The sequence below is a fragment of the Protomyctophum parallelum genome (genome assembly GCF_964188405.1).
Source record: "Protomyctophum parallelum genome assembly, chromosome: 21".
Classification (NCBI taxonomy): domain Eukaryota; kingdom Metazoa; phylum Chordata; class Actinopteri; order Myctophiformes; family Myctophidae; genus Protomyctophum; species Protomyctophum parallelum.
The window spans coordinates 11,905,582-11,930,942 of NC_139713.1; the positions used below are offsets into that span (position 1 = coordinate 11,905,582).

Genomic DNA, 25,361 nt, shown 5'->3' on the forward strand with positions numbered 1-25,361 from the left:
GGGGGTGTTTCCTTCTTCAATCCTGTACAGGACAGAGCTTCCATTTCCCTCCTTTCCTTCCCAACATCCTTTAAATATCAGTAGTAGTAGTACAAAAGAAGAAGAAAGAAAGAAAGAAATCTACGAAGCGTTTAGTTTTTAGTTTTTTTTGTTCCTCATTGGTTCCCCCCCCCCCCCCCACAATTTTCTTTCTTTTCTTTTGACCAGAGAGAGAGAGAGAGAGAGAGAGAGAGAGAAGAGAGAGAGAGAGAGAGAGAGAGAGAGAGAGAGATGGAGGTGAAGAAGAGGCTTTGATAAGATGAAGAAGGGGCGCACACAGTCTATAGTCTGGGGAACTGTCAATGTTCAAAGTTAAAGTTCCACAGGTACAAGTTTAGGGTGTCGGAGCGTTCAGGGTGTTGGTTAAGGGTTAGGCATTCATCGCCCTCGCACCGAGAAACCTGTCTGGGGTCTGGCTACAGCTAAGTAATGAGAGAGAGAGAGAGAGAGGACCTTTTGGGCCATAAGGTTAGGTGGTTTCCTTGCCCTGGGTCCCAGGTAACGGTCTTGATGGAGGTGAGAGTTCGGTTGAACCATGTCTTCTTAGCGGCCTGTACCTCGTTGAGAGCCAGACCCAGGTGATGCTCCAGGTCCTGGAGGAGGAGAGAGAAGGGAGGGAGGGAGGGAGAGAGGGAGGGAGGGAGGGAGGGAGGGAGGGAGGGAGGGAGGGAGGGAGGGAGGGAGGGAGGGAGAGACGGAGGGAGGGAGGGAGGGAGGGAGGGAGGGAGGGAGGGAGGGAGGGAGGGAGGGAGGGAGGGAGGGACGGAGGGAGGGAGGGAGGGAGGGAGAGACAGAGGGAGGGAGGGAGGGAGGGAGGGAGGGAGGGAGGGTGGGAGGGAGGGAGGGAGAGACGGAGGGAGAGAGGGAGAGAGGGAGGGAGGGAGGGAGAGAGGGACGCTTTTGATTCAAGTTTAGAGGAAGCTTTCCTTACTAAACAAGTAAAATATCAACCATCAGTACAGGCCATTATACGACTGCGTGTCAGCTCATTGTTTTTATATTTGGCAGCCTGTGCCATAGTGTCACAGGCTAGTGGTCAGAGGCTGAGGATTATGGGCTTGTCCATGCTTTTCTTTGGGTGTTGGTAATATGACGGATTGAACTGACTGTTGGCTGTGAATAAGTTCACGTGTTGCCTATTATTCTGTACATTTAGGGCTTGTTTGGACTCGAGCACTGAGACACATGATGTTTCGAGTGTGTGGGATATCAAAAGCAACTGAAAACATATTTGTGCCCTTGATAATGTATTTTATGAATGAAATTGAAATTGAAATAAATAATTGAAATGTGTGTGTGTGTGTGTGCGCGCGCTAGGGCATTCACCTTCTAGTCATTTTTACTAGTTGCCTACTGTAGTTTACTAGTCGACTAGTTGATGAACTACCTTTTATGTAAAACTGTGTACATTGGTTGACTATAACTATGTAATCTACCTGATCTTGAGGCCTACAAAATCGGTCAACTAGTTGACTAGTTATCAACTAGTTGACTAGTTATCAACTAGTTATCAAATAGGGCATTCACTTCTAGTAATTTTTACTAGTTGCCTAGTTTACTAGTCTATTGGTGATTAACTACCTATTAGGTAAAAACTGTGTACATTGGTGACTATAACTATCTAATCTAACTGATCTCGAGGCCTACAAAATCAGTCAACTAGTTGACTAGTTATCAACTAGTCAACTCGTTATCAACTAGTACCAACAAGGTGGACTAGTGGAATTACTAGTCGACTAGTTGCTTAATGCCCTAGCATGCGCCGCACGCACACACACGCACGCGCGTGGCGGTACCGTACCTGTATTTTACACTCGGCCTCCACCAGTTGCAGCTTGGTCCTGGGCCAGCTCCAGCTCCATCTCTCTCAGCTGGTTCTTGAGGCCCTCCTTCTCCTCGTCGGTCTCCTCGGGGCCCCCGGGGGTCGCCGTCCCCGCCGGAGGGCGCACGCGGCCGTCCTTGTTGAACAGGCCGCTGCACTTCTCGCAGCCCTCCACTTTAGACTGGAGTGGTGGGGGGGGGGGGGGGGGGACGCGGTAAAGAGAAAGAGGGTTTAGAGAGAAGATAATACAGGCTAAGTGCTGCTGACACTTCCCCCGGCTCCTCGTTGTCGAGGACAGAGTTTCTTAACGTCATGGCCTGGAGCTCTGAGTGTGCAATTGGAACCAAGTGTTGTGAATGCAACACACACACTTCATTTTGGAAGTGGATGACCTGTGAGTGTGTGTGTGCGTGTGCGTGCGTGTGTGGGTGCGTGTGAGTGTGCGTGTGCGTGTGTGTGTGTGTGCGCGTGCATAACACTGACCCTGATCTTCTCCAGCTCTCCCCGAGTGGCCGTCTGCTGTTTCTCCAGACGTTCGCTCAGCTGGGAGCAGATCTATAGAAGGCAAACACACCAAAACACACAGATATTTGTTGTTGTTGTTGTTATTATTGCCAGCTTAACATTCTGGACGGGAACCCCGTTTGGTGTTTCAAGGATTATGTTACACTTTAGCTATTGAAAAATTGCTGATCTACAAGCTCACACGAGCTTGCAGGTCTGCTATTTTTTTTAAATCGTGAAAATGTGGCACAACTCTTTGAATATTACATTCTTTCAGAGTGAACTTTTTTTTAACTCAAATGAGGGGTCCCTGGAACGACATATTTTCAGATGGAGGTCGGTGGCATATTACATATAATTTCTGGCATCCTTGACATGAAATATTGAGAACCACTGATGTAGAAACATGAGGTTTTTCAGAAGAGAATACATTTAAAAATATATATATTTTTAATTTCGGCAGGCCTAGATGGGTTAAGGGGCCGTTCACACCTGAGAGACAGCTGTCTCCTCCGTGTCTCCTGTGTGTCTCACGGCTCGCAATTCATTTTCCGTGAGACACACAGAAGACACCAAGGAGACCGCTGTCTCTTAAGGCCTATTCATAGTCTGGATTTTCGGTGGTGAGGGTGACCACCGCTCCGGTGGTGAGCTGACCACCGGAGCTGAGTGAGTAAAAACAGAGAGAAGGGCTGGAGCGGTGGCGGTGGTTTGCTCTTCACCGCGGCTCGTGACGTCATGTTGTAGTTCGGTGGTCACCTAACCACCGAAAATCCAGACTATGTATGAGCCTTTAGGAGTGAACGGCCCCTGGCCCCCTAGACTTGATTGAGTCCTAGTAGTAAAAAGTAGTAGCAAGGTTGAAACCTCTTTTTTGCAAGTAGAAATCCGGGTTTTTACAGGGTAACGACAAACTCACCAACATGGCAGCTGTACGGAAAGCTTGAATTATTCTCTTTCTATCCTCAAAGTGTTTGTTTCATAACAATCCACTGTAGACTACTTTGTGTCTTTTTCTAAGTGCTGGAGTTTGGAGTTGGAGTTTTAGATATCACTCAACTGCCCATGTGTACCACCTGTTTAGAATTAGCACAAAATGCAAGAGTGCTTCCAATCTCTGATGGAAACATGGCCGCTGTCTGCAAATGGTCAATTCCTACGAAACCTTTACAGCATGATTCCTGGGGGTGAGCAGTCTATAAAAGGTTTCATGACCTAATTTTTCTTTTTACTCCTTCTTTAATCTTTTAGGTTTTAAGATCTCAATTACACCCAAAAAACCTTTTAAACACCCACAAAACGTTAGACATTCAGTGGATTTATTTTTAGGTCTGGAGTTTTCTCTGGGGTTTGGAAGCCTTTTGAGCTGCAATGAAAACAGGCAAAACGGTGAAAACAGTGCCATCTGCTGGCAAAATCCCATCAAACATAATATGGGATTTGCAGGCTGTGACAAACGGCAGGAAAATCAGAGCACTTGTTTGAGCCAGAAAACCCCAGACCACAGAAAATCTATTTTTAAATATTGTTATGTCACAATCCTTTAAGAAGCCAGAATGTGTGACCGGGTGACTGCTATTGAACATGTTTTGGTGTGTGTGTGTGTGTGTGTGTGTGTGTGTGTACACGTGCGTGCGTGCGTATTGTTATGTCACAATCCCTTTAAGAAGCCAGAATGTGTGACCGGGTGACTGCTATTGAACATGTTTTGGTGTGTGTGTGTGTGTGTGTGTGTGCGTGCAACGTGCGTGCGTGCATATTTTGCACATTTTGTTCATTCATGACCGCCCTGCAATTATATGTTGGGCAAATAATGCTTCCATCAATATGACACGACTGATTTAAAACAATACATTTTGATTATAGCCTAATTATTATCTAACTAACTGCCATAACACTGTCAGCTAAACATGCACATGAACCCACATCATCATCGTCTCACTCTTAAAGCCATTAGCAGCTGTAATAGAGAATGTTTTATTACGGAATCAAACAAACACACACATTAACTACAGCAGTGGTTCTCAAAGCGTTTAATTTCAAGGACCACCTGAACCCATTTTGGGCGGGAACCCCCTTTTGGTGTTTTAAGCTAATATTATACTTCAGCTATTGAAAAATAGCAGATCTACACGCTCATATCGCGGCACCTAGTGCCACGCTACGAGCTTGTAGATCTGCTATTTTTTAAAACCGTGAAAATGTAGTGCAAATCTTTGAACATATATTCTTTCAGAGCGAACGTTTTTAACTCAAATCTTAGCTTCTTGGGGGGGGGGGGGGTCCCTGGAACAACATGTTATCAGATGGGGGGCGGCGGCCAAATACAGACATTTTTGGGGGTACTTGACATGAAAATGTTGACAGAAACAGGATTTAGAAGACATTTGTAGAATCGTCCTCATGGTCTAAATGGGTTAATACACGCACGGCTAACAACATCAATGGAACATGTTGTCCTACTCCCACTCTGCCGTCAACAACACATTATACCCGTCGCACTTCCTTTTCTCTCTATAGTAGTGGTTTCTCAGTCTCGTCCGTACCGTGTGCTCAAATACCCAATAAAGAATGGGCCTTGACATGAAAGGGGTTGAAAACCACTGCAATAGCATTGTATATAAATGACACTAAATGTACTGCAGTGGTATTCAATTGGCGGCCCGTGGGCAAAATGCGGCACGCGGAGCGCCCCCTTGTGGCCCCTGGAAGATGTTTTTTTTAATTCTGGGAATAATAAGAGGCCTAATGAAAGTTACAGGTATGGTGTGCCGCGCGATATGAAGTGTGAGATTACCATAATGACAGTAATCCTTAAAGGACCACTTCACCACTTTTCATATAATATCTCCTCTGGAGGTAGACGCTTTTCAGACAGGGCATTAGTCCGACATGTCGGACTAGCGTCGGCTCCCGTGCTTGTCTGAACTACGTACTGCACCCTGTCCTCACATTTGGTTCCATTTGTACACTCTCAGAGTTATAGGGCCATAAGGGTCCATTTGGTTCCAAACCATAATTTCCCTGGGGACCCCCTGGAACTGCCTCAAGGACCCCTGGGGGTCCCTGGACCCCACTTTGGGAATCACTGCTCTATGTAATCTTTATAGTCTGATAAGCTATTCTCGCGTAAATAAATCTTGGTTAAAAAAAATCTGCCTAATGATGATGTCACTGGTGGACAGGTTTCTGAACTGCCCACAGCTGTGTGTGTGTGTGTGTCCAGTTGGTGCTCGATGTCAAAGCAATGCTGTTTATGCACTGTCAAATAGGTCTAGGCCTACATCTATTCTAAGTAGCATATACCTGTATAGACATTATTATCCTGCTCATTACTGTGCAGAAATATACAAATCTGCGTGTTTGAGCACACAATGCATTTTGAGAACCCACAAATTTCCGCGCTTCGCACGGACACTGTGCGGCCCCCCACACAAGTCATTTTACAATATTGGTTGCATGCTGAAAATAGCCGATCTACAAGCTTGTAGATCAACTATTTTCAGCAAGTGTAAAATCAGTCATTACGACGACATCAAGGTCGACTAAATCAACTGTAGATTTAGTGGACTAAAATCTTATGACATTTAGTCGACTAAAACCAGACTAACACTAAACCATTGCAGGTAACTAGAATGTGACTAAAACTAAATTAAAACTATTCAAGAGACTACGACTAAAACTAAAATCAAAATGTGCCACAAAAAACAACACTGGCTGGCACAGCCTAGCCACATCTTCCTTTTTCTGCTCCCGATCCGATCATTTGAGCATCTGCCCTTTCCGATTTGTCCCCGATCCGATATTTGTATTTTATAGAACACGTTTATGCCATATCACTATAGTACAATATCCCAAATCACAGACAATTTCCAGTCTAATATCATGATATGTATATATTATATTGATACTAGCGATGTCCCGATCAGGTTCTTTTGGCTCCCGAGTCGATTCCGATCATTCGAAAATGACGTGATCGGCACCGATTTCCGATCCGATCGGGACAACCCTAATTACCGGTACTCCCTTTTCAGCGAGACAAGACTTACAAGACAACCATTTAAGAACAGACATACAGTAGTACATCTCTGCTGTCGGGAGGAAACCTCATAACTCCAAAATGGAGTTTTTCAGTAAATTAAGAAAACCTTATATTTTTAAAACAAAGCAACACAGCCTCATCAAAGTTGGTGTTGTAACTTTATATATTGTCAATTACTTCCATGAGAGGGGGAGAGGTGGTGGAGTTAGTTGCTTTAGCAGACATTTTGAGGGTCCATTGGTTCAATATTTTCAAAACAACACAGAGACGTAAAGGGTGTTCAATAGCACTGATTTATGCAAAACAATCTAAAACCTCAAAAATGGATTTATGAGGTTTCCTCCCGACAATATAACACCAAGTTGACCCCCTCATGGAAAAAGAAAGAGCCCTGGGCAAAGCTGAGCCGGTGTTGGTGGGAGCAAACAAGTGCATACAACCTTCCTTGACACTGACAGCAAGATGAGGATCAATGGATACGGTGAGCCTATAATAAATAATACATATACTGTACATCACCCACATGCCTGTGAACCGCCTAGAGTGTCAGATCTGCCTGAACCTACACTTCATCATGAACTGGGTTCCACGTGGGGGACACCTATTCTGAGAACTGCTGGATGATAACCAAAGCGTTATTAAAACCAGATGAGAAATTAAGTGGCTCATCTGTGGACCCGCAGACTCATCAGCATAATTACTGCTCTTACCATGAAAAAAGAAAAAAAAAACACTGATACGGTTTTGCGTCCCAACACAGACTTTTAACAGGTCAAAAGGAAGGGGGACCCTGGTCAACTGAGGGGGACTTTTAACTCAAAAACAAAAAGAACTATCAAAATTGCCAAATTGTCTTATACTATAAGTCAGAGGCAAACAGTTTCACAATATGTATCTGTGGAACAGAGTCATAATATAGTCAAGAGATATAATGTAACTTAAAATGTGATTATTTTTGGTGGGTCCCCAGTTCAAATGTGATTATATTGGTGGTAAGTAGCCTTGCCAAGCCATGAGGCCCACAGGCGCAGGAGCCTATCTCCTGTTTCTGTAGCGTGAGGCCGCTTGATGTACAAGTACACCCCCTGGACATGACGCTAGTATGTCACAGGGACTATATTGGTGGTCCCCAGTTCAAATGTCATTATATTGGTGGGTCCCCAGTTCAAATGTCATTGTATTGGTGGGTCCCCAGTTCAAATGCCATTATATTGGTGGGTCCCTGGTTCAAATGCCATTATATTGGTGGGTCCCTGGTTCAAATGCCATTATATTGGTGGGTCCCCAGTTCAAATGCCATTATATTGGTGGGTCACTGGTTCAAATGCCATTATATTGGTGGGTCCTCAGTTCAAATGCCATTATATTGGTGGGTCCCTGGTTCAAATGTGATTATTTTGTTGGTTCCCCAGTTCAAATGTGATTATATTGGTGGGTCCCTGGTTCAAATGTGATTATTTTGTTGGTTCCCCAGTTCAAATGTCATTATATTGGTGGGTCCCCAGTTCAAATGTCATTATATTGGTGGGTCCCCAGTTCAAATGTCATTATATTGGTGGGTCCCTGGTTCAAATGCCATTATATTGGTGGGTCCTTGGTTCAAATGCCATTATATTGGTGGGTCCCCAGTTCAAATGCCATTATATTGGTGGGTCCCTGGTTCAAATGTCATTATATTGGTGGGTCACCAGTTCAAATGCCATTATATTGGTGGGTCCCCAGTTCAAATGTAATTATATTGGTAGGTCCCTGGTTCAAATGTCATTATATTGGTGGGTCCCCAGTTCAAATGTAATTATATTGGTGGGTCCCTGGTTCAAATGTCATTATATTGGTGGGTCACCAGTTCAAATGTAATTATATTGGTGGGTCCTCAGTTCAAATGTAATTATATTGGTGGGTCCCTGGTTCAAATGTCATTATATTGGTGGGTCACCAGTTCAAATGTAATTATATTGGTGGGTCCCTGGTTCAAATGTCATTATATTGGTGGGTAACCAGTTCAAATGTCATTATATTGGTGGGTCCCCAGTTCAAATGTCATTATATTGGTGGGTCCCCAGTTCAAATGTCATTATATTGGTGGGTCCCTGGTTCAAATGCCATTATATTGGTGGGTCCTTGGTTCAAATGCCATTATATTGGTGGGTCCCCAGTTCAAATGCCATTATATTGGTGGGTCCCTGGTTCAAATGCCATTATATTGGTGGGTCCCTGGTTCAAATGCCATTATATTGGTGGGTCCCCAGTTCAAATGCCATTATATTGGTGGGTCCCTGGTTCAAATGCCATTATATTGGTGGGTCCCTGGTTCAAATGCCATTATATTGGTGGGTCCCCGGTTCAAATGCCATTATATTGGTGGGTCCCTGGTTCAAATGCCATTATATTGGTGGGTCCCTGGTTCAAATGCCATTATATTGGTGGGTCCCTGGTTCAAATGCCATTATATTGGTGGGTCCCCAGTTCAAATGTCATTATATTGGTGGGTCCTCAGTTCAAATGCCATTATATTGGTGGGTCCTCAGTTCAAATGTCATTATATTGGTGGGTCCTCAGTTCAAATGTCATTATATTGGTGGGTCCCCAGTTCAAATGTCATTATATTGGTGGGTCCTCAGTTCAAATGTCATTATATTGGTGGGTCCCCAGTTCAAATGTCATTATATTGGTGGGTCCTCAGTTCAAATGTCATTATATTGGTGGGTCCTCAGTTCAAATGTCATTATATTGGTGGGTCCTCAGTTCAAATGTCATTATATTGGTGGGTCCCTGGTTCAAATGTAATTATATTGGTGGGTCCTCAGTTCAAATGTAATTATATTGGTGGGTCCCTGGTTCAAATGTCATTATATTGGTGGGTCACCAGTTCAAATGTAATTATATTGGTGGGTCCCTGGTTCAAATGTAATTATATTGGTGGGTCCCTGGTTCAAATGTCATTATATTGGTGGGTCACCAGTTCAAATGTAATTATATTGGTGGGTCCCTGGTTCAAATGTCATTATATTGGTGGGTCCTCAGTTCAAATGTAATTATATTGGTGGGTCCTCAGTTCAAATGTAATTATATTGGTGGGTCCCTGGTTCAAATGTCATTATATTGGTGGGTCACCAGTTCAAATGTAATTATATTGGTGGGTCCCTGGTTCAAATGTCATTATATTGGTGGGTAACCAGTTCAAATGTCATTATATTGGTGGGTCCCTGGTTCAAATGTCATTATATTGGTGGGTTGCATGTATTCATGGGTGGGCCACATGTCTTCATGGTTGGGCCACATGTATTCATGGGTGGGCCACATGTATTCATGGGATGGCCACATGTCTTCATGGGTGGGCCACATGTCTTCATGGGTGGGCCACATGCATTCATGGGTGAGTCACATGTCTTCATGGGTGGGCCACATGCATTCTCAGAGCATTGATGTTTAGTTGAATGCTCAATCAACAATGAATCGCTGTACCAAAGATTATACCATTAGCCCGCATGTATCAAGAAGCCCTATTTGTAGCCACACAACTGTGATCCAAAATAAAGCATTCTACACTGTATTTAAATCCTCTGCTAAAAGCCTGGTTGTTTATGCACAGAGATGAGCAGTTTATAGGGAAACTGCTCATTTATCCCTCATCTAGGAAGGCTTATAGGCCATGTCTGGCTCAAATGCCACATGAGAATTTTGTATTCACAGACACTGAAATAGTGTGAGCTATTTGGAGAATAAATTCCACGTATTCAGAGCTACCAACCTGCACACATTTTGTGTACCAACCACGCAATTCTAGGTGTCTATACGCCTAGAATTGCGTGGTTGGTACACAAAATGTGTGCAGGTTGGTAGCTCTGCGTATGTCGGCTGCAAAATAATGCTGGCATCATACAGCTTTCCTGGACGTATCAATGTGAGAAGATTGAATCCTGCCTCTCCTCTTTCCTCTGGAGAGATGTTGTTCATTTTATCGCTTTCTTTTCCACGCCTTCTCCTTCCGTCAAATAAAGCATGAAACACATAGTGTCGTTGCAGTCGGGTGGAAACCTTGTATGTCCAAAACACTTACTTTTCAGCAAATGGACAAAAAATAACTGGTTGTTCCAGTGGATCCAATGTTAAATATTTACAATTTATTTATCATTAAAGCTGCTATAAGCAATATGTCAAAGTTTTAATGACCTTTTTCAATTATATTTTTCTGGGAGCCTTTTACTCATTGCTGGCTGTCTGAATACAAAAACATAAATATAAAAAAGGTAATTAAAATGTTCACATATTATTGCTTATAGCAGCATTAAGAGCTAGTAATTATTAACAAGCTCACAAGACATCACAATATAATAACCTGTGAGCTTGTAGATTGCCTATTTTCAATAGTGTTGTGCAGGGCATTCATTTATGAAAAAACAAACAAACATATATATAGTTCAAAAAGTGAGATACAAGGTTTATGAATGACAGCGACAATAACTATTATGTGGTGTTGTTGTTTTTTTGTTTGCTGCAGAAGCCCTATTTTCACACATGACCTCTGCTCCTCTGTGCTGCACGTGCACACACACACACACACACGTGAGTCATCTGATGAGCGCTTTCAAGTAGCACACACACACACGGGCACACACACACGCACACACACACACACACACACACACACACACACACACACACACACACACACACACACACACACACACACACACACACACACACACACACACACACACACACACACACACACACACACACACACACACACACACACACACACACACACACACACACACCATCAAACCCCCCGATACCTCCCATGCTCCAATATACCCGTCATCAATTCTCTCACATGTGCTGTCATTTTCAATTTTCTACCCCATATATATTCTTTTGGAATCCAAGCAAAGAGGTATAATAAAATGCCTGTTTTTTTTCTTCTAAAATGGTCTCCTTTTCTTATTCCTGCCAGCCCACAGCGGGAGTCGTATAAAGGCTGCGATGTTGCCTCATTTTCTCACCAGTGTTCAATGGAACGGCATGGGGGGGGGGGGGGGGGGGGACATGCATCTAATTATGCCATTTAGGCCTGACCTCAAAATTAAAAAAAATATCTTCTTTTCTGAAATAAATATTTTCACACGATTTTTCAAAAAATAGCAGACCTACAAGCTCGTAGCGCCACACTCGGTGGCGCGCTATGAGCTTGTAGATCTGCTATTTTTCAATAGCTAAATTATAACATAATGTTTAAAACACCAATAGGGGTTCCAGCCCAAAATGGGTTAATTATACATGCCAGGTTGAGATCTAAAGGGGCTGAAAATGTACTATTGACTCATTAGTTATGGGAGTCAAAACAGGATGTTCAATAATTTATACAAAGGTCACCGGCAACTTCATACGATGCGGCTTCATAATTAGGGACAGCAATTGTCAAAAAGAGATATATATTTCTACTTCCATGATTACTACACGATTACTTATTTAAATTATAATTACTTTTGCATGATTTATAACCACAGACAAGCAGCTATGGTCTAATTTATGCTTGGGTTCCTGCGTCATTATTGTGCCCCGAAAATAGACCGTTTTACATGCTTGTAGATCGGCTATTCTGGGTGTGCAACTACTGTACGTATAGATCACAATTAATCCATTCTGGGCTGGAACCCCTTTTGGTGTTTTAAGCATTATGTTATACTTTAGCTATTGCAAAATAACAGATCTACAAGGGGGGGATGGGCGGACGGACGTGCATCTAATTATCCCATTTAGGCCTGACCTCAACATTTTTTAAAAAATCTTCTTTTCTGAAATAAATATTTTCACGATTTTTCAAAAATAGCAGACCTACAAGCTCGTAGCGCGCCACTCGGTGGCGTGCTATGAGCTTGTAGGTCTGCTATTATTTTGGAAAATCGTGAAAATGTGGCGCAAAATATAATATTCTTTCACAACGAACACTTTTAACTCAACTCTTTGCTTCAGGGATATGGCCTATTTTCAGATGGGGGGGTCCGCGGCCAAATACAGATAATTCATAGGGGTCCTTGACATGAAAAAAGGTTGAGCACCACTGACATAAACACATAGGGTTTTTCAGAAAACTTTTAGGATTTAGAAAGACTTTTTTATTTTTTATCATCGGCCTCAGGTCTAAATGGTTTGAGAAGAGGAAGGACAGAAATAAAGATGAAAGATCCTATGTAAGATTCAGAGACAGGAGCAGCGCTGTCAAAATACACACCGAATCAATTAAAACTCTCTGGGTTCAGATTACAGCACCGAAAATGGTAATGTGGAAAGGAAAGTATACAGTAATTAATAGCATGCACACACATGCACGCACGCACAATTAAGCACGCACGCACATACACAGCGTGAGAGCGCGATAGCCATGGCCCAGAAATGCATGACAGACAGGCTAAAACAAAAAACACTAATTGAGTGGTGAATACAAAGTCAGGCCCCCCACCACAAAATCTCCTTATTTTTCACAGTCTAATGTCGGAACTTGGCAGATATGTTGCTCATAGTGTAGTCTGATTTCTCTAAAGCACTAGAGATCTCAACAAACCATGTGCAACACAGATTCGGCAACAAACAAGGGACTAAATTAATTTCGCTCCTATGCCACCAAAACGTGGAACGCCCTACCAACAGACATTAAGACATGCAAATCCCTTGACTCCTTCAAAACCGCTCTCAAAAGGGCACCTATACTGTTGGCTGCAATGCGAAACTGGCCCCCGTAAAATATGAATCCCCCACCCACCCCTTATTCCCTCTCACTGTATATGTTTTTTGTCTCCACCAGGCCGAAGGCATGGGGGGAGAGTATGTTTTGCATTCCGTCCGTCCGTCCGTGTGTCCGTGTGTGTGTCCGTCCGTCCGTCCGTGTGTCCGTGAGCAGCTAATCTCGGCCACCGTTAACCCGGTCGATGCCAAATTTTGCACACACACTCCCTGGATGCCAACGATGAACCTCTGCCCCAAACTTTCCAGAACGGCTTGTTATAGCGCCACCAAGAGGCCGCTTTGTGCAAAACAAGTTTTTGCACAGTACACCTACAGATTTTGTCCAAACATCACGCAAATTGGTACACAGTCTCTCTAGAGCCATTCAACGAAACCGGTCTTTCAGATTTCTCACACTCCATCCTGATTGGTTAAGATTGGCTTCCAAAGTTCACAGGAGTGCTCAGTTTCAAACAAAATGCTGCAAATCATGAACACATCGCGTGATTTCCGTGAAATTGTGCACCCACATTCCCACTAGGCCGAGGACGAAATGCCACATGAACAATTTCAACTCAGCCTCAAGGTGGCGCTATAACTGGCCGAAAACTGTTTTTACCTCTAACTGCACGGATCTGTGGATAACTTTGTATGCCAACTCCCTAGAGGCCAAGGAAAAACCTTTGCCTGGAATTCTTCACATCTGCTCATCCTGGTGGAGACCTGTGCCCAGAAGGGAAATGATGATTTCCTGTTTTTGGCTGTATAGAAGTGTATATTTGTACGTCTCTAAATGTCATGATGAATTGAACGAGGTGGACCCTCTTGTAAACAAGTGTAATGCTTGATTGGGTGGTCCACTCACAGTTGACAGTTTTTGTATTGAGTTGTGCTTGAAATGTACTGTAATTATGCTAACTGTTAATAAATACTTCAATCAATCAAAGTGGGTTCCAACTCCCAGCAAAATGAGGAACAGTTTACTAAACTGTGTAAACTGTAAACTGTGGATACTCTCCTCACACTCTCTGATCCTTAGAGGCTAACCGTAGTTGTTACAGCTCGATAGTTTCACTTCTCTTACCAAGTGAGGAATATAGGCCACACACACACGTACACGCACGCACGTGTCCCCCCAAAAAAATGTATTGGGCCTTTATTTCCCACATCTCATACCAAATGTCTGGCAGTTGCAGCCTACAACTGTAATACAAATAAATAAAGATGAAAATCAATGTATGTCAATAAACAGTGTGGAAAACCTAAGCCTAAGTAACAACTGTGCAAGTCGACGCCCGTGAGCTGCAACTCGTCTCGGCCCTCATCGAGTCACCTTTCGCATAGCCTCGATACCCAGGCTTTCATTTCGTCTGCGCGAAAGATGAAAGCCTGGAAAAAGCCGTGGGCTGAACCAGTCTAAAAGTGGGAGTCAACCCTTCCGGGTGGGCGTCGCTCTAAATGATGTGACGTAGCGCTGCACTAGGGGGGAGAGGAGGGGCCGGGGGTGACGGACAGATCGATGAGATCCAATCAGGGTGCGCGCATTTCTGAGGCGCGACCCGCCCCTCTAGACCAGAAATGTCTCTGCTTAGGTCAGGCTACCTTTCGCACAATGTGGCCCTTGCCCCACAATGAGTTTAAGCCCTATTCTAGTTTTTTTTGGGTGGGGCGATTTGAAAACGGCACGCAAAAAGTAGTCCCAACAACACACGTTGTTGTTGTTGCGAGCCAGCGCCAGCCACGTTGTTGGTTCCGCAGCCACAATTACATCAATGTGTTTGTTTCTCTCTCGTGTTTTGAGAACCACCTTGCAAAATGAGCTTGAATCTGAAGAAAGCACAGATCCATATACCGATAAATCACACCGTTTGTAACAAATTGCATGTCATGTGAGCACTGAGGTTCGCGATAACAAACGACGGGTAGTATACGTTGTTCGCCCAGAAACTGAACATACCTGCTTATATTCACCAATAATGGAGCCATTCTTCTTAATCTCCGACTCAGACTTGTCCAGTTCCCGTCTGCACATTTCCTTCAGCTGTGGTAACACACTCGTGCGCACACGCACACGCACACACACACACACACACACACACACACACACACACACACACACACACACACACACACACACACACACACACACACACACACACAGAGTTAGACCGGTGCAGAGGACAGAACCAAGGACAGTGTCATATAGGCCCCAGAGACCATGTGGTCCTATGCTGTAGCTGTCATGGAGTACAAACAAGAGAGAGAAAAAAAAAAAGGTATTGGCAGGTTCTAAGCCGTGGGCAAAGTCATGCCCTCCTGTGTACACATCTATGACGCACGCACGCACGCACGCACGCACGCAACGCACGCACGCACGCACGCACACCTATGACAGCAATGCAGCACGCCTGTCTTCTGCCTTAAAGGGATACTTTCCAATCACAAACCAAGTAAGATCTAGGGAAATGAGCAGCAAAGGTTAAAATGACAAATACTGTATAAGGTTATTTGGATTGATATTTGCTGACCAAAAGATACCACATAATACCCTGTAGGTGACTTTCATGTTCGTGAGTGATATGGATGGAGATGAAATTAAACTTTTAGGCAGTTGGGCAACATACAATACGGCGAAGCAGCTTTTTGATTCTACGGGGCCGGCTGATGTTTTTGTTATTCATGTCCACTGTATTTTTACTTGTTTTTTAATGTTTTATGCCTTGCTTTTATTTTCTTTCTTTCTCCATTGCTCTGTAAAGCACTTTGAGCTGCATTTCATGTCATGAAATGTGCCATACAGTACAAATAAAGTTTTATTATCATTTATATTATTATTAATGTTAGAGGCCGCAGAAGTGAAACCTTTCAAGCCTGTTTTCTCAACTCGCTGTTTCTCTGCAAGACATCACTCTATAAGCCATATCTCCAAAACTGGTGGGTCAAACTGAACAACCAAATTATGTGAAGTTGAAGCTATGAAGCTAAGATATAATTGAGGCTATGCTACATTAAAAAAAGAAATCGTGAGAGAATGTGTGTGTGTGTGTGTGTGTGTGTGTGTGTGTGTGTGTGTGTGTGTGAGGGTGTGTGTGTTTGTGTGTGTGTGTGTGTGTGTGTGTGGGGGGGGGGGGGGGGGGGGGGGGGTTAGTTAGGTTCTGATTCTGAATGAAACCCTTTATTTGTCCAACAGGCTTTAGTTAGTTTCTGAATGAAACCTTTAGTTTCAGCAGGTTCTGAATGAAACCTTTAGTTTCAGCAGGTTCTGAATGAAACCTTTAGTTTAGGTTCATCACACAGCAGGTTCTGAATGAAACCTTTAGTTTAGGTTCATCACACAGCAGGTTCTGATTGAAACCTTTAGTTTAGGTTCATCACACAGCAGGTTCTGAATGAAACCTTTAGTTTAGGTTCATCACACAGCAGGTTCCCTTGGTCTTGTGGGGGCCAGATGTTGTGTCGTGTCAGCTCTGACCTGTGCAGATTCCTCCTCCAGGCGTCTCTTCTCATCCTCGGAGTCGACCAGTTTCTGTTTGGTCATCAGCAGCTCCTTGTTAAGGGCATCCGATTTCTCCTCCGCCTGGCAAACACACACACACACACGCACGCGCACGCGCACGCACACGCACACGCACACACACACACACACACACACACATGCGCGCACACGCACACGCAAACACACGCGCACACGCACACACACACACACACACACACACACACACACACACACACACACACACACACACACGCAAACACAGTTAACGACCTAAAGTTTCTAAGGTCATTCCCGGGCTGAGAACAACTCTCTGCCCATCTATATAATGATGTACACTGCTGTCATCCGCCCAAAGTGTGCATCGGGTCAAAGACGTGCACACACACACACACACACACACACACGCGCGTGCACGTGCACTAGCACACACAAACACGTGTGCACTGACTAGCACACACGCGCACGCACTAGCGCACACCAAAGCTGCGGGCGGCTCTTGCAAACACCCCGCTAATGATGACATTTTTTTAACTTTTACCAGGTGGTGCTCTGTCTCAAACAAGAACAAGAGATAAAGTCACGGCCGTGTCTCTCTCTCTTCACACACACACGGGCACACACGTGTGCAAAAACAACACACCCACGAGCATCCAAATCCGCCGGGAGAGAGACGCCGGGAGAGAGACGGCGGGAGAGAGACGCTGGGAGAGAGACGCCAGGACTTACGTTGTCCAGGTCTTTGCGCAGGGCGATCTTGCTGCTGACCAGCTCGTGCGCCAGGTCGTCATTCTCCTGCTCCAGACGCATGTTGGCCTCCTGAAGACGACGGTTCTCTCTCTGCGGGTCAGACAAGGAGCAGGGAGAGAGAGAGAGACAGAGACAGACAGAGAGAGAGAGAGAGAGAGAGAGAGAGACAGAGAGAGAGAGAGAGAGAAAGACAGACAGTGAAATTATTACAAAAAAGTCAAAAGGGGGACAAGGAGAGGAGACAAAGCAGGGATAGAGGAGACAATCACAAAGAGGAAAGGCAGGATCTCATCGTTTCTCTGACTCCCACTCGCTAGTGGTTTTATTCGACACAATGACAGCCTGGGGGAATATAATCTGTAATGGTTAACTGTGATCAGGTGACAACAGCATGACATCACAGTGACAGTAGAGTCCATAATGGTTAACATGACACCAGTCCAGTTCCCCCATAAGAGAAGATTTGTACGGCTCTAGCAGTCGCAACAAGATTAATTTCAAGGACCCCCCAGTTTGACATGCGTTAGTCTACGGACCCCCCCATTTAATAGCATTTCTATCACTGGGACCCACATTTTATATCGTAAAAATCAATGTTTTTTTTTTTTTTTTTTGCGGCTTACGCCTTTTATTGATTTTTTGAAGGGACAGACAGTAGGCTGACAGGAAACGGGAGAGAGATGGGGGGATGACATGCAGTAAAGGCCGTGTCGGGTCCGGGAGTCGAACCCGCGGCACACTGCGACTGGATCACCAGTCCGGTGCCCAGACCGTTACGCTACGGCCTGGGCCGTAAAAATCAATGTTAATTTAACTCTGAGTGTACAATTGTTCCATTTGGTTCCATTCGTACACTCTCAGAGTTACACACCCATAAGGGTCCATTTGGTTCCAAAACTATCATTTAGCTGGGTGGGACCCCCGGGAACTCCCTCAGGCACCCCTTGGGGGTCCCCGAACCACACTTTGGGAACCACTGCGCTAGTCAAAATGAACTGGAGCGAGTTCAAATCGGAGGTGACAGACAGACGGCGGACGGAAGGGTGAAGATGGCTGGTTGAACAACAACGGCAAGACGACCAAACATACTTGATATTGGGTCACGCTACACTGGGCTCTGAGGAGCATTTCACTCTGCTACACTCTGCTACACTCTGAGGAGCATTTCACTCTGCTACACTCTGCTACACTCTGAGGAGCATTTCACTCTGCTACACTCTGCTACACTCTGAGGAGCATTTCACTCTGCTACACTCTGCTACACTCTGCTACACTGGGCTCTGAGGAGCATTTCACTCTGCTACACTCTGCTACACTCTGCTACACTGGGCTCTGAGGAGCATTTCACTCTGCTACACTCTGCTACACTCTGAGGAGCATTTCACTCTGCTACACTCTGCTACACTGGGCTCTGAGGAGCATTATACTCTGCTACACTCTGCTACACTCTGAGGAGCATTTCACTCTGCTACACTCTGCTACACTCTGAGGAGCATTTCACTCTGCTACACTCTGCTACACTGGGCTCTGAGGAGCATTTCACTCTGCTACACTCTGCTACACTGGGCTCTGAGGAGCATTATACTCTGCTACACTCTGCTACACTCTGAGGAGCATTTCACTCTGCTACACTCTGCTACACTCTGAGGAGCATTTCACTCTGCTACACTCTGCTACACTGGGCTCTGAGGAGCATTTCACTCTGCTACACTCTGCTACACTGGGCTCTGAGGAGCATTTCACTCTGCTACACTCTGCTACACTGGGCTCTGAGGAGCATTTCACTCTGCTACACTCTGCTACACTCTGAGGAGCATTTCCATTCTTAACAAAGTGGAAACGGAATAAGGGCTGATAGTCATTTCTCCCCATTATGTTCCGTTATGTGTGTTTAGAGATGATATTAATTATTTGAAATTCAAATTTTATATTTCCTGCATTTTTGGGTGAGCGGGGAACATAGAACCTTTTTTTTTTAGAGGAAAATGGCGAACATATAACCTTTTTTTAGAGGAAAATGGGGAACATATAACCTTTTTTAGAGGAAAATGGGGAACATAGAACCTTTTTTAGTTGAGTGGGGAACATAGAACCTTTTTGGGTAAGTGGGTAACATAGAACCTTTTTTGCGGGGGTAAGTGGGGAACATAGAACCTTTTTTGGGTAAGTGGGTAACATAGAACCTTTTTTGCAGGGGTAAGTGGGGAACATAGAACCTTTTTTGCGGGGGTAAGTGGGGAACATAGAACCTTTTTTGCGGGGGTAAGTGGGGAACATAGAACCTTTTTTGCGGGGGTAAGTGGGGAACATAGAACCTTTTTTGCGGGGGTAAGTGGGGAACATAGAACCTTTTTTGCGGGGGTAAGTGGGGAACATAGAATATTTTTTGCGGGGGTAAGTGGGAAACATAGAACCTTTTTTGCGGGGGTAAGTGGGGAACATAGAACCTGGGGAACATATAATCTGGGGAACATCGGTACGCTCCCTAAAAGGTCCCTTCAGTCGTTTGCATCGACGACTACAAGGGGTGCATACTTAGTTTAGACTAGTCATTGGTTAGACATGGGTTAAGGTTAGGTTTAGGCGTGCTTCCCGTGGGAGGTTAGGTTTAGACTAGTCATTGGTTAGACATGGGTTAAGGTTAGGTTTAGGCGTGCTTCCCGTGGGAGGTTAGGTTTAGACTAGTCATTGGTTAGACATGGGTTAAGGTTAGGTTTAGGTGTGCTCCCCGTGGTGGGAGGTTAGGTTTAGGGTGAGGGTTTGAGATAGGTTGTAGTTGTAGGACTAATGACTGGTCTAACCAATAACTAGTCTAAACCAAAAACATACAATTTAATCAATGTGATGCATTTAGCAGACGTTCTCATCTTAGGGACTTTGCTGTTGTCAGCTGAATACACACACCCAGGGACATGCAGAGAGTGTTAGAGAGGCAGGGGGCTGAAATCCCGTAAGAGGGCACTTTTGGACAAAAATAAATAGCTGATCTACAAGCTCACAACACAGCTATTTTCGTGGGCGCAACCAAGGGGCCAGTGAGGCGCTCCAATGTTGAAGCGCTGGGCCCCTAGTGGTAAGAGGAAGGACTGCAGGCGGACCCGTGGATTCATGACGAGGAAACCCGTGCAGCTGGGCTGTAACACTGAGCGCTCGGTTGCACTTCCGCATTGGACCACCAAAGTGTGGTGGTCCGATGCGGAAGTAGACGTTCTGAGACGGTCCTTCCGGGTGCTTCAAAACGCCACTGAGCCACTTCCACTGACGTGAATAGCGGAGGGGGGCGGAGCTTTGCGCCAGATCAGTCTCTATCCTTCTTTATACTCTATGGGCACAACCCAGCACTCTTTAGCTATAGTGGAGATGCGGTTGTTGCAACGACATGGATTTCGAAAAACAAATTTGTTCAACGCAACAATGCTACGTTCCAAGTTCAGGAGACAATTCCGAGTCAATTCCGAGTCCTGAATGCTGCATGCCTTCATGGTCTGGATAAAGGGCAGTTGTTTTTTAGGGGGCGGGGGGGGGGGGGGGCTTTTTACACGTCATTTATGTCATTGCATGTCCGGGCAATGGATTACATACCAAATTTGGGACAAGAACTGGAGAGCGCTAATTGAAGCATAACAGAGATTGTTTTTTGTTTTGTTTTTTTGTATATTTGTCTGCTCATCTTTCTTTTTGTTGTCATGTTTATTATTTTATTCATGTTGTAGCACAGATAACCATGGTCATAAAGTAAATCATGCATTTGATAGTTTTCTTGTACTAGGAAGGGTCGGGGAAGGGTTTGTAATTGTTCAGTTAGGAAATGTATTTATATATTTATAACTTGCATTTTACAACTGTATGTAAATGAAATGGCAAAAGCAAATAAAAGATAATACTTCAAAAAGAAAATTCCTGAATTCATTGCGTGCAACGTGCCTGCACACGCCAAGTAGAGAGCAAAGAGAACGACAATATAGAGTCTCTCAGAGAAACCAGGAAACATCCTACATATGTATAGCATAGTAGTAAATATGTATAGTTTATATGTATAGTGTATGTATAGTTTCATTATATAGATATTCCACTGTTACTTTCTTAGCTTACGCATGTTTCATGATAAATGCTTTTATGTGATGTATTCCCATGCTTTTGTTCTTGCTTAAATGTAAGTCGCTCTGGATTAAGAGCGTCTGCTAAATGCCTAAATTGTAAATTGTAAATTGTACCTATAGCGTCTGATCTCGTTCGCCGAGTGACCTTTAGAGATGAGCCACTGAGTGGATGATTCATTCAGGGCCCAGACAATTGCCTCTTGACCCTATAAGTGGTTCTAAATGATAGTTTGATGTTCTGAAGGACCGATGTACAGTCATTGAAAAAAAACATGAATTATTCAAAAGCATTATTTTTCTCTTTTCTTTTTTTTTAGTGGTGCAACCACTCCCACCTGTATGTGTGTGTGTGTGTGTGTGTGTGTCCCTGTGTCTGTTCCCTGTGTCCGAGCACGGAAGTAGCATAATGTCACCACCGAGTGTCACTATTGTGCAGCCTAACACACAGACAGAGGCCAAGGAGGAGAGCTTGTACAGTGCAGTGCAGTGCAGTACAGTGCAGTGATTTAAAAAAATAAATCTACATATGAACAGTCTTGCACAGACAAATGCAACTGAAACAAGTTTTCATGTGCAGTGGCGTATCCAGGAACTACGTTTTGGGCAGGCAAGATGTGTTGCTCTCAGGTCTTGTTTTTGTCCTCTTTTTAAGTTTTAAGTGTAAACCACTTCCTTAAGTGAGTATGTGTGTGTGTGTGGGTCCCTGGCTGGCTGGCTGGCTGGCTGGGTATGTGTGAGCATGAAAACAGCATGGTTGTAACTCTGTCATTTCTCAACCGTTTCGGACGCGGGGCGGCTCCCCGGAAGCGGGCCGGTGGGGTCTGGGGTCCCCCCCCCCCGGGGACCCCCACACGGAGTTGCACCACTTACTTCACACGGGTGTGATTCTTTTCTCATTGTATGGCTTTTGGCCAGGCCAGAAATCGCCTTATTGTAGATACGCCTACTGTTCATGTGTTTCACGCGTGTCAACCGTTATGCAGCCATTATCTATCTACACATCTGTGGGTTGTTTTTGAACACTTTTCGTGGGGAAAATAGCTCTGCATTGAATCATTTGGACCTTAACCCATTCTGGTCGGGAACCCCTTTTGGTGTTTTAAAGCATTGTTATACTTTAGATATTGAAAAATAGCAGATCTACAAGCTGATAGGTCGAGCTTGTAGGTCTGCTATTTTTTTTTTTATCGTGAAAACGTGGTGCAAATCTTTGAGTATATATTTTCTTTCACAGCAAACGTTTTTAACTCAAATCTTTGCTTCCGGGAGGTCCCTGGAACAACATATTTTCAGATGGGGGCCACTATCAGGATTTAGAAGGTCTAAATCGGTTAATGTACAATTTAATAGTACACAAGGTCCTTACGCTACGCACTGGGAGTGTGACGAATCGAAACGAAACGAGTCATATTTACTCGATGCTTTCATCCACGGTGAAATATCGACCTGGTATCTAAAGGATGAGCTGTCAAAACGCCGGAACATATATAGCTGCATCCTAATGACGTACACTTGAGACATAACAAACTTACTGCAGCAAGCTGACCTTGCTGTCTGAGATGAGATGGTGTCAGTAGCTAGTATGCTACAGTTCATTCAGTACACAATACATTAATCAGACCAGTGTGTGTCCAGTGGAAACCTCATATGAATCTGATCTCAGGTCAGAATGGGTTAAACATTGTGCTCTCACGTACAAGTACAAGTACACAGCATAGGCACTCATATCATATCACGACAATTGTAATGTTGTGGATTCAAATAAAGAGGTAGAAAAACAAAATGTGTACCTCGTATCTCTCGATGGGAGCCTCCTGCTGTTCCTGCTGCTCCCTCAAGGTGTGGTACTCCTTTTCAAACTTCTTCAGCTTCTTCTGGCTGATCTGTGGGAGAGAGAGAGAGAGAGAGAGAGAGAGAGAGAGGTACAAACCAGGGTTGTTTCTGTCAGCTAAATTTTGATTTTAGTTTTAGTCACATTTTAGTCAACCGGAATGTTTTAGTGTTAGTCGACTAAATGCCATAGGATTTTAGTCGACTGAATCTACAGTTCATCTAGTCGACTAAAATGCGTTTCGGCGGGCCTTGATGCCGTCGTAATGACAGATTTTACACTTGCCTGTAGATTTGCTATTTTCAGCATGCAACCAAGTGTAAAATTACTTCTACTGGATCTCTTGTCCACTAGTCCCTTCCTAACATTTTAGTCTAGTTTTTATTCGCTGACGAAATTGTCAATATATTTAGTTTTCCTCAGTGAAAAATGGTAGTTCGTCTTAGTTTTAGTCGACGAAAATAACACTGGTACAGACACTGGTGATCTGTGGGGCTAGAGAGAGAGAGAGGTACAGACACATGGTGATCTGTGGGGCTAGAGAGAGAGAGAGGTACAGACACATGGTGATCTGAGTTAAAGACACATGGTGATCACTATTTTCAAAAGGACGGTGCTTTCTACTTTTGGTACTTAAAAGGACCAGATCACTTAACCCATTTTGACCTGAGATCAGATTAAAAAAACGTCTTCTACATCCTGACAGTTTTCTGAAAAAGCTATGTCTCTATGTCAGTGGCTCTTCAAATTTTCAAAAATAGCAGAGCTACAAGTTCGTAGCGCGCCACTCGGTGGCGCGCTATGAGCTTGTAGATCTGCTATTTTTTCAATAGCTAAAGCATAACATAATGCACCAAAAGGGGTTCCCACCCCAAAATGGGTTAATTATATTTCTTTGTATTATCTCTTCTTGTCTCTAATCATGTAGATAACCAAAGTATTCTAATCTGTGTATCTAATCTAGCATTCAACTGCAACGCGTTGTGAGATCGTAGATCGGCAATTTTCAGCAAGTGTATAATCAGTCATTACGACGGCATGAAGGCCCGACAAAAAATACATTTTAGTCGACTAAATCAACTGCAGATTTAGTCGACTACAATCTTGATATTTAGTCGACTAAAACTAGTCCAACGCTAAAACATTCAGGTGACTAAAATATGACTAAATTAGGTTTTCTTCCAAAGTCTATGACTAAAACTAAAATAGAAATGTGCCAAAAACAACACTGGTATGTAGTTAAGAGTATACTTTTGTCTGCATGGCGAGGAGATACAAAGGAATACATATATCCTCCTGTGGGTTTTTACTCATGGACAGAAACCATATAGAATAAGTTCAGTGGTACATTTTAAATCCCCTGGAACAAGCCGACACGTGTCCGTGCATGGACGCGCAGATGTAGACACAGTTAATCTACGTTTTATCAAAAGTTCTTTTCACTGCCTCATCCTGTCCTATTTAAAGAGCTCAGGCTTACACCATGAACACTGTGCAGCTTTGGTGTCGGTGTGTGTGTGTGTGTGTGTGTGTGTGTGTGTGTGTGTGTGTGTGCATGCGTGTGTCGTGTGTGTGTGTGTGGTACAGAAAAATGCAACTTTGTCTACAAACATGAACACTATTTTTAAACGGAACTATATATGGCTGAAACCTCAATATTTGTGTGTGTGCGCGTGCACGCACGGGTGTGGTGCAGAAAAACACAACTTTGTCTACAGACATTATTTTTAAACGGAACTATATATGGCTGCAACCTCAATATTTGTGTGTGTGCCTCTGTGTGTGTGTGTCTCTGTGTGTGTGTCTCTGTGCGTGCAAGTTATTAATGAGAGTTTATGACTAAATGATAACTACACCGAGTCCACTGGAACAACGGCTCTTTTTTTCTCTCCATTTCCTGAAAAGTATACAGGGTTTGGACCAGTGTTGTTTTCGTCGACTAAAACTAAGACGAAAAATGTTCGTCGACTACAATACCTTTTTCCACTGACTAAATGAAAACTGAGCTACGATGACTAAAACTAAGACTAAATATAGTGACGATTTCAGACCCA

General features: G+C 44.0%; 1 protein-coding gene across 1 annotated transcript in view; it reads right to left on the reverse strand.

The window, feature by feature from the left end:
* Window positions 1-508: 508 nt before the first annotated feature.
* The window catches only part of rabgap1 (RAB GTPase activating protein 1), a gene marked incomplete at its 3' end in the record, with an annotated part of 141,795 nt that continues 116,942 nt past the window's right edge, over window positions 509-25,361 (reverse strand). The window contains 9 exon segments of the mRNA XM_083793641.1: window positions 509-536; window positions 538-632; window positions 1,841-1,879; window positions 1,881-2,042; window positions 2,345-2,416; window positions 15,091-15,174; window positions 16,606-16,710; window positions 17,356-17,466; window positions 23,267-23,359. Of these exon segments, the coding sequence (XP_083649767.1) occupies window positions 509-536; window positions 538-632; window positions 1,841-1,879; window positions 1,881-2,042; window positions 2,345-2,416; window positions 15,091-15,174; window positions 16,606-16,710; window positions 17,356-17,466; window positions 23,267-23,359 (789 nt within the window).